The sequence below is a fragment of the Lampetra planeri genome, chromosome 48 (assembly GCF_965212315.1).
Source record: "Lampetra planeri chromosome 48, kcLamPlan1.2.h2, whole genome shotgun sequence".
Classification (NCBI taxonomy): domain Eukaryota; kingdom Metazoa; phylum Chordata; class Hyperoartia; order Petromyzontiformes; family Petromyzontidae; genus Lampetra; species Lampetra planeri.
In genome coordinates this window covers 3,708,283-3,718,373 of record NC_136154.1, presented here as the reverse complement: position 1 = coordinate 3,718,373, position 10,091 = coordinate 3,708,283, and the positions used below count along the sequence as shown (strand labels likewise).

General features: G+C 45.3%; 1 protein-coding gene across 1 annotated transcript in view; it reads left to right on the top strand.

Annotated features, from left to right (window-relative positions):
- Nucleotides 1-1,899: 1,899 nt before the first annotated feature.
- Nucleotides 1,900-10,091, top strand: part of LOC144733718 (von Willebrand factor A domain-containing protein 5A-like) — a 76,858-nt gene continuing 68,666 nt past the window's right edge. Inside the window, exons 1-2 of the mRNA XM_078615744.1 lie at nucleotides 1,900-2,062; nucleotides 3,067-3,127. Of these exons, the coding sequence (XP_078471870.1) occupies nucleotides 3,085-3,127 (43 nt within the window). The 5' untranslated portion in view covers nucleotides 1,900-2,062; nucleotides 3,067-3,084. The remainder of the gene's footprint in view (nucleotides 2,063-3,066; nucleotides 3,128-10,091) is intronic.

Genomic DNA, 10,091 nt, shown 5'->3' with positions numbered 1-10,091 from the left:
ACGCAATAACAAGATACAGTGATACCTCGGTTCACGAACGCTTCTGTTCACGAACAACTCGGTTCACGAACAGAAAAGTTCATAAAAATATGCTCCGGTTCACGAACTCCGCTTCGGTTCACGAACAGGAGCCGCGGCCATTTTAATGCTATTTCCAGGCTGTCACATGGTTGTGACTTCCTGTAGGAAGATCGTGGAGAGAAGAAGAGACACAGAAATAAGTACTGTGAGTACTGTGAAGACACTTTCAGTGACTTTTTGCTTTTTGGTGTGCTTCTTAGCACATACAGTACTGTACTACTGTACTGTACAATACTGTACTTACTGTATTGTACAGTTCACCCATTCGAGTGCTTACTGAAGTCATCTCAAGCAAGGTTAGTGTTCTCTCTTTATACATTACTATACTGTACAATACTAATGTGTATTGTAATTTGTTTCATATTTTTGTGCTTCAAAAACCAAAAAAAAGGTCAGAACGGATTAACCGGATTTACATTGAACCCTATGGGAAAATGTGCCTCGGTTCACGACCAATTCGGTTCGCGACCAGAGTCGGTTCACGAATTAAGTTCGTGAACCGAGGTATCACTGTAATTTAATAAGTTATATATAAAGCTTTATTAACAACAGAATCACAATTTCATAAAATAATAACAAATGCAGACTTCTAAGATGAACCAAAATAATTATGCACATCGTCATGTACAGTCTGTGGCTCGGTGCGTAAATGTCACCACCTGCGCGAAAGAGGGTGGAATACTATGCATTTCACCCTCCTGCTCTCCGCACATCCAAAACCACTCTTTTCTCTCCCGGCTCTCTCTCACTCACTCTCACACGCACACAAACACACACACGACCCCGCCCCCCATGTCACTCACATGCATGCCGCATTCACTGGACATGCACACAGTAGGAAACCAGAACATCATAACATTGTCCCACACAGCAGCTAACAGCGGGGTTGCTACAATATCAAACTCGCGGTCGCACTAACATTAAACTTTCATATTAAGGTGGAGGCCACAAAATATCGTCCCGAGGGCCGCAATTGGCCCGCGGGCCGCGAGTTTGAGGCCCCTGCTATATGCAGTGTTAGTCTATGGGCAGTTAATCTTTGGGTCCAGTGTTATTCTATGGGTGAAGTGTTAGTCTATGGGCAGTGTTAGCCTATGGGCAGGCTTTACCGGGGAACGAGTTCCCACGGGGCAAAATTTGCATACCACCACCAAAGACAAAGATCACCCGTGTAGCCTGTAACAGACTGTAGGGGTAAGTGCTGTTCCTAGTAGTGAGTAACAACAGCACCTCTGAAGCCCGCCACTGTGGAACACACAGAGGGGGTGTGTTGGCTTGCTGCTCGCTACTCACAGCACTTTCCCCAACAATCTGTCAGAGGCTACCCGCGAGATTTTTGTCAAGGTACAGGGAGTGGTGGCGCAGCGGTTAGCGCTACGCTATCGCTACGAACCCTGCACAGATCCAGGTTCGATTTCATTCTCATGGTCAACACCAACACCAGTGACGAATATCTGACCAACTAGTCCTGAGCCTCCCCGAGGTCGACTCAGCCTCAAATGAGTCCCTGATGCAGTTTTGTTTAGTAAACAATCACTGGTGGAGACAAAGGTGGCCGGGCGTGGTGTGGCCGCCCACCTTCCCGTGTGCCAGTGCCGGCCTTCATAGGTTCTACTAGCTAAGAGCACTTGTCCTAACAGCGTGTTACAGGCTATACGGGTGATCTCTGTCTCTCTGTTAAATTACTCGCCTGCTATACAGGAGCTCGTGGGTTCGATCCTGACCCTGACGACGCCTGCTGCTTCTTTTTGCAGTCTGCGTTTCTCTCTTTCCCTGTGGTGGTCACTGCGGGCTCCCCACCCCCCCTACGTTTCGAATCAACGTCACGCGTGCATTCAAAGTTCTTTTATTTTGGCTGCTGCGCTCTACATTTCCACGTGACGATGACGACGATGATGACGATAAGCCACTTCGTTAGGTGTGGCCGGCCAGGTCGCTTGTGACAGAATAGCTACAGAGCAGCTCAGTGGGTCCTGACCTGGTAACAATAATAATTGTTTCGTTTTTAGTTTAGTCTGTGGGTCCCTATGTGTCTCTGTGTAAGTGTATGAGCAGTGTTAGTCTATGGGTAGTGTTAGTCTAGGGACAGTGTGAGTTTATCGGCAGTGTTAGTCTAAAGACAGTGTTAGTCTACAGGCAGTGTTAGTTTATTGGCCCAGTATTAGTCTATGGGGCCACTATTAGTCTATCTGCAGTGTTAGTATATGGGTCCAGTGTTAGTCTATTGGCAGTGTTGTACATGGGCAGTGTTAGTCTATGGGTGTAGTGTTAGTCTATCTGAGCATTGCTAGTCTTTAGGCAGTGTTAGGCTATGGGCAGTATTAGTATATGATCAGTGTTAATCTATGGGTGCAGTGTTAGTCTATATGGGCAGTGTTAGACTATGAGGCTAGTGTTTGTCTATGTTCAGTGTTAGTCTATGGGTCAAGTACTCTTTGGTTCTTTCGGTCAAGTCACGGAGGTAGAAAAATAACCACAGAAAGAAAAACTGCTGAAGTAGGCGAGAGATCTGCCGTGGCACGAGGTTATATAGGTCTCGGCAGTAGGGGGGGGGGGGGGGGTTTAATTTAGTCTATGGGTTTCCATGTATCTCTAAGTCTTTCTCTCTGTATTTCAGTGGGTCTCTACGTGTCTCTAGGTATATATCTATGTGTTTATGTTTTTATATGTGTCTCTATGTCTCTCTACGTGTTTTATATGTCTCTATGTATCTATGTGGGTCTCTATGTATTTATTTGAGTCTTCATGTGTCTCTATGATCTACATGGGTCTCTATGCGTCTGTAGTTTCCTCATGATGTCGATGTCAGACGACTTGGTTGAGCTGATATCATTTGTAATGGCCAGGTCAGGGCTTCTGAAAAATAACGACGTAGCAGCTCAGTGGGACGTTACCTGGTTAAAATGAAATAATTTAGTTTTCAGTTTAGTATGTGCCAGTGAGTTGCCCTCCCAACGCTGTTTCTCTCCCCCCACACGCACACAGGAATCTCCATCTGCAATCATGCATCGTGGACTCATCTTCGTTCATGAGTACCAAGAGAAAGGTTAGTGTCTGTGTGTATACACGTGTGTGTACTCAGGATGTGTGTGTGTCCTCAGGATGAGTGTGTGTGTGTACACACGATGTGTGTGTACTCAGGATGAGTGAGTGCACTCAGGATGAGTGTGTGTACTCAGGATGAGTGTGTGTGTACTCAGGATGTCTGTGTGTACTCAGAGTGTGTGTGTGTGTACTCAGGATGAGTGTGTGTGTGTACTCAGGATGAGTGTGTACTCAGGATGACTGTGTGTGTATACTCAGGATGAGTGTGAGTGTGTACTCAGGATGGGTGTTTGTATACTCAGGATCAGTGTGTGTGTGTGTTTCCTCAAGATGAGTATGTGTGTGTACTAACGATGTGTGTGTACTGAAGTTGAGTGTGTGTGTGTGTACTCAGGATGAGTGTGTGTGTGTACTCAGGAGGAGTGTGTGTGTACTCAAGACGAGTGTATGTGTGAACTAAAGTTGAGTGTGTGTGTGTACTCAGGGTGAGTGTGTGTGTACTCAGGATGAATGTGTGTGTACTCAGGATGACTGTGTGTGTACTCAAGATGTGTATGTGTGTGTGTACTTAGGATGGGTGTTTGTATACTCAGGATGAGGGTGTTTGGGTACTGAAGATGAGTATGTGTGTGTACTAACGATGTGTGTGTACTAAAGTGGAGTGTGTATGTGTACTCTGGATGAGTGTGTGTGTGTACTCAGGATGAATGTCTGCGTATACTCACGATGTGTGTGTGTGCACTCAGGATGTGTGTGTACTCAGGATGAGTGCGTGTGTGTGCGTGTACTCACGATGTGTGTGTGTACTCAGGATGAGTGTGTGTATGTATTCATGATGTGTGTATGTTCACGTGTGCATGTGTGTACACTTGTGTGTATTTACATGTTCATGTGGAGAGCGGTAATGTAGCGGTAAGCACTACGCTGCACTATGAACACGGCCACCTGAGTTCGATTCCTGGTCACACCCCTCATCAGTGACGATAATTTGACAAGGTCTTGGGCATCCCGTAGGTCGACTCAGCCTCAAATGAGTACTTGGCGCGTTGTGTAAACATCGCCACTGGGGAGACAAAGGCGGCCGAGAGTGGTTCTTGGCCACACCCCCCCTCGTGTGCCACAGTGCCGGCCTTTATAGCTGCTGCTACTCACTAACAGCACTTGCCCCAACAGTCTGATAAGGCTATACGCGGGGGTCTTTGTCTTTTTAACACGTAGGTTTGTGCATGCATAATGTACAATGGATGCCCATTATAATTTATATGCATTCCTTAACCCCCAACCCCCCTCTGGCCTTCCCACAAGAAGGGCTCAGAAGTGACGCCATCACATATATCCCACAGCCAACTAGTAAGGGTTGTCACATAAACAGAACATGCAAATTCCCCACTAATACAGCACAGCGGTGTGTTGGAGAGCCAAGCCACAACATTTACAATCTGAGAACGACGTTTCGCCAGTAATTACAACTAGCTTAATCAGGCTACAGCCAGATTTGTGGAGAAGTCCAGCTGTTTGGTTCTTCATATAAAGCCGTAGATGTGGTGACCACACTTCTGCGCTTTTGTGCAAAGTGGGGGGGGAGGGATTAATAAGTCAACGTAATTATGCATGCACATTATGCGAGCCCTTTGATCTTGTCCTTCCTGTATTAAAATAGCTTACCAACAGTAATGCCTATTAAAGTATGGTGCCCTGTATCGGCATGTATTTAAACAATGTATTATTTGACTATACTAAGTCGGTAGCTATCTGTACGGTTAAAATTATTTTACTTTCAATTTCGATAGATTACCTAATTAGTCTTGGCCAGTAGTAGCTAGTTTTGCACAGAACTTCAACATTATTACAATCAATTCAGTGTCCTGGTTGATACACGTGTTTTGCTACTGCTGACAATTGTATTTAGGATAATTTTATATTTCTCTGATGTTATTTTAGTCACGTGCTGATCATTCGTCATGTTTGCCCAACATAACATTTGTCACAAGTGCACTTAATCCTGTACACACCTTCTGTTGATAGCTTCGGTAATACATCTTTTGTACCAGATATTAACTTCTGTATTTTATGTACCATGCCAAATCTGACTCAGATATTTTGTTTTTTCAAACAGCTGGCTAGTTTATCAGTTACTCCCGCAATTCACGGTATTTTGATCGTTTTAATTACTTGCGCAGTTTCAATGCCCGTGTTAATTGATTTGGTTAAAGCATTCAATGCCCTGTTGATATGTCCATCATTGTAACCGTTCATTTGCAGCACTCCAACACACCGGTGTGCTGTACAAGTGAAGAATTGGCATGTTCTGTTAATGTGACAACCCTTACTAGTTGGCTGTCGGGTTTTAACGACACATTTATATTTTTACGCAATTTAACCCAAAACAAACCTCTATTATGGATGATATTGGTCGTGAAAGCCTACGTGTTAATCTATCCCTCTATTTAAGGAACGAAACAGGAGGAGGATTTCTCCACAAATCTGGCTGTCGCCTGATGATGCCGGTTGTAATTACTGGCGAAACGTCATACTCAGATTGTAAATGTTGTGGATTTACTCTCCAACACACCGTTGTGCCGTACCAGTGTAATGGGTTCCGGAGACACTTGTAGAGGCGACTTTTTATTACAACACTCCACGCCAACAGTCCTGATACAGCCTAGGGACACAGCCTACTTCTAGCGTGCCTAACACTGGCTACGCTCTCGGGTCCTCCGGCTATGATTACCCTAGGAGAGGCTACCTGACGCGACCCAGCCAAGGTGCGGGTCTAGACCTCTGGCTTCCTCGGACCTTGCCGGGAGTCCCAGAGTCCCACCACTGGCCCGCACAGCGTCCCAGCCCTTACAAGGAAAGTGGGGCAAGGGGGTCCAGGGTCCTTGCTTGGCTGGTCTTGGTTCTTTGGCTGCGACTGGTCCCGATCGGCTAGGGAGGTGCCCTTTTATGCCCCTTGCCCATCGAGAGGTGGGGTTGCGTGGGACCCCAGAACCCACGCAGCCCCCCCCCTCCGTTGTGGGCACCGAGGGACTTACCTGTCTGGGATCTTGAGCCCCCAGCAGCCCCTCCCTCTCTTGGGCTGGCACTGCAGCCCCTCCCCTGGTGGTACGAGGTACCGCCTGCAGATGGGCCACGTCTACCACTGCCGGTAAGTGCGGCCCATCTACGGCACTACATTACCCCCCCCCCCCCCCCTATGTAGCCTCCAGCCGACCCGGCTGTCAATAACACAACAAGACTAATATATAAAATAAAAAATAAAAAATTTAAATCATCAAAATTTAAATGTATGCATGCGTCAATGAATGAACGTGTGAATGGGAAGGTGAAGGAAGTGGCAGCCCCCCTCCCCCCCCACTTGTTATCTTATGTAAAAAACAACCGCACGCATTCCACCAATACCCAGCAACACTATGTACACATATATATATACAGGAGGAATGCGCGGCCCCACCCGCCCAATGTGCATGTTGCCAAGTGAGTGGCGGTGGTGTGGGATGATAGTTTGGGGGCGGGGGTCAAGAAAATCTTCTGAGTTTGGAGCGAGTCTGAGTGGCAGGTCCATCGGTCGCGGCGGAGGCGCGAGGGGGCCGACAGCCCGGGGTTGGGCCCGTATTCTGGCTCGCCGATCTGGTGGTGCGCATTAGTTCCCGCTAGATCGGCCGTTGGGGGTGGCTGGGTGGTGTTGTATATGAAAAATTAATGAAAATAATACAAATGTAAAAAAAACCCTGTAAGTATCCGAAATTATGCAAATGCATGCTATTATATGCATAAATTATGCAAATGTATGCTATTATATGCATAAATTATGCTAATGCGGGGGTTATCCTCGTGCGCCATGTAAATGCATGCGATCATGCTAATGTATGCAGTTACATAATTATGCTTAACTTCGTTGTCTAGGGTCGTACTATCAATCAGGATAATACGATGAGTTGTATGAATTTTGATTTAAAGCTTTCGTTACTGCAGGGATTCATATTATTGGTTCTTTCGGTAAAGTCACGTAGAAGGGAAATAATAAAATAATATTAATATAAAACAATAAAAATTCTCACATATTGATATTATTTTATTATTTCCCTTCTATGCGACGTTACCGAAAGAACCAATAATATGAGTTGTATGAAGTTATGCAAGTGTGATGTAATTATGCTAAATTAAGCTCGGCTTCCTTGTTTAGGGTTGTATCATCAATCGGGATAATACAATTATTCTCTCTTTAACATTTACTGATAATGTCTTAGTATTTTATGTCAGGTTTCCAAATTCAAATCTCCCAGCAGGATACAGTTCTTATAATTAAGATTATTACGCATGAACTTAGGAAGGAACCACTCAGACTCTTCTGTGCAACTCTTATTCTAAACAAAAACATACACTCTAATATGCGAACTCTTATGCTTGGAATTGTTACCACAGTACTCCTGGTGATGTTCTCCTCATTGATTCGTACATTTAACCCTCAGTGATTACGTTGTCAAACTGGGTAATCAGAACAATCTATAAATTCCTCGGAGTAACGCGAGCATATACGGCGACAGGAAAAAGTCCTTAAACATGCATGCGACGATATTCATACGAACAGCAATAAAGAAACATATCCCGAAGGCAAGGTATGCGTCAATTAATTCATTGGCAAGATTATGCATTAACGAAAACGAATGACTAAAATACTTCTTAACGACTGTATCCACGTAACTCAATGGGCAGTACTTTTTTCACGATCAGTTGATATTTAACGCACCACCTTGGAATGGCAACCCTTCTTGAAACACAAAGATACATTTTTGGAACAATCTTATTCGTCCCGATATGCGTGTTGTGTGCGTGTGTCTTCTTTGATCAATTTGCGTAAAGCAGACGCCGAGGTTGGGCATTCCTTGTACCAAAATTTAGTTTGTTCCCTGCGGAGCGGTGAGCGTGTGAGAGTGGGCGTGTCATACAAACGGCTTCGTTGCTCCCTCTCGCTCGGGGCGTGTCTGCTGGCAGCTGCCGAATCCTTCCACTGCTGGATGAGCTGGTTGCACGCGCTCTCTCCTGCTCCGTGCTCTTTGGCGATGCACTAGCTCGTTTGCTGGTCGCCGTTCCTCACTCTTGACTTCGTTCCCAGCTGGTGCTGGTCGGTGTGTGTGTGGGACGAACCCACGGCGCTCTCGCCGGCGATCTCCTCTTCCTCACGGGTGGCTGGTCAGGCTCTTTCTCCTGCCGGATGAGCTGATTCGGCACAACGCTTGTCGCTTGTCCGCTGTTCGGTGGCGCTCGGTGGCGCTGTTGCGTGCTCTTTCTCCTTATCCGTGCTCTCCTGCAGCGCATGATTGCGCGTGCAGCTGATTTTCTTCGATGCTGGCTTAGACAATGCTTGGCTCTTTCCGCCCTTTCTCGAGGTTGATTGCTTGAGGTTGCTCGTCAGTTCAACTCGAGCTGCAGCTGCTCGTGGGGGCTGGGACTCACACTCAAAAACTTGCAAATTGTATTCGCACCCTCTTAAACAATTGTGAAAACTTCGTACAATACAACTTATCGCAATCCTTGACTTTGCAAGCGACTCAAAACATCAGGATAAATGTAGAATACAACTTTCAGTGATACTCTGTCGGTCCATGCCGAACTCAGCTCTTAACAACACATCGTCCCTTCTCTCTGCGAGACACAACACCCATGGTTGATATCGAGGCCCTGCCCCAGAGTCTGGTCGCTGGTCGTAGCTCTTCTGTCCCTTGCAGTAGCTTGCAGTAGCTGGCTGGAGTAGCATCAATGTATGGGTAGTGTCTCTGGTTATATCTGAAATTCTCTCCCCTCGGCTCGCCTTCTCACAAAAGACCGGAACTTTCTTTGATTTCACTCTCAGGCTGTGAGAACAGCTGTACGTGTGTCCGTGTGTGTGTTCTGATTTATTAAGCAATCTGTTAAGTCTCACCCTGGCCTGGTTCCTGCCGCCGTCCTCCTCAAGCCATCTTTTCATCCGTGGAAAACAGATGCCTCAGATTGCCTCACCCAGATTCTGATTGCGCAATAAACTCTCTGGAGGGAGGGGTTTCCCCTGTGAGTGTCATTCCCTGGCTCCCCCCTCTTCTCTTTGTGATTTTATTACTACCACATGCATCTGGAAGACAAAGGCGTCTGGGAGGATTTCTCTATAGAATACATTTTATCTGGTCTTGTGTGTGTTGGATCTATTTCTTGTATCTCTTATGAGTTACCCCCGGTCTAATATCTCGTGGTTATTATTTGGTTCATGTTTAACCAAGATTCGTAATGCCCCTCGTTGTTACCACGATTATTCCGAGGGTATTGCCAAGCTTTGTTATACGTCTGTGTCGCCAGGGATCGTGTTTTATTTTGAGTTATATTTTGATATCCGGAGGTTGGAGAGATAGCTTAAGTTTGGACTTAAGTTTTCGTGATTGCAGGAGCTCATGTCCTTTGGTTCATTTGGTGAAGTTACATAGATAGAAAGATACAATTTAAAAAATGTATATATATATATATATACGGTGAATAAGAGTAATATAAGGTAAGCAATAATAAAGCCACTAATGTAGATTGCAGTCTATGATGCGATTTGTTCTTTTTGCTGAGTTTCAAACTTTACCGTTAAATAAATCGCCGGTTGGAATGTATGTTTGTCTCTGCTATGTTCCTGTGTTTATGGCTCTGTTTGTGTGAGGAGATTGTCCTTTGACAATCTGGAGATTTTTGCAGATAATCGTTAGCCTACCTTTGCCCCGGAGTTTATTATTTAATGGCCTTTTACGACCTCCAGATGCTTGGTGTGGCTTGTGAGGGGTAGCGAAGTTGAGAGTGTTGGTTTCATTTATTTATTATAAAATTCTAAAATATATTGGCCGAATTATTATTCTTAATTTGAAATAATGGAAAGAGGCCTATATATACAACATTCCGCCCTTTTAAAAATGATCAGTGGTCGATTGGTCACGGGTTATTTTTAAACAAAATAA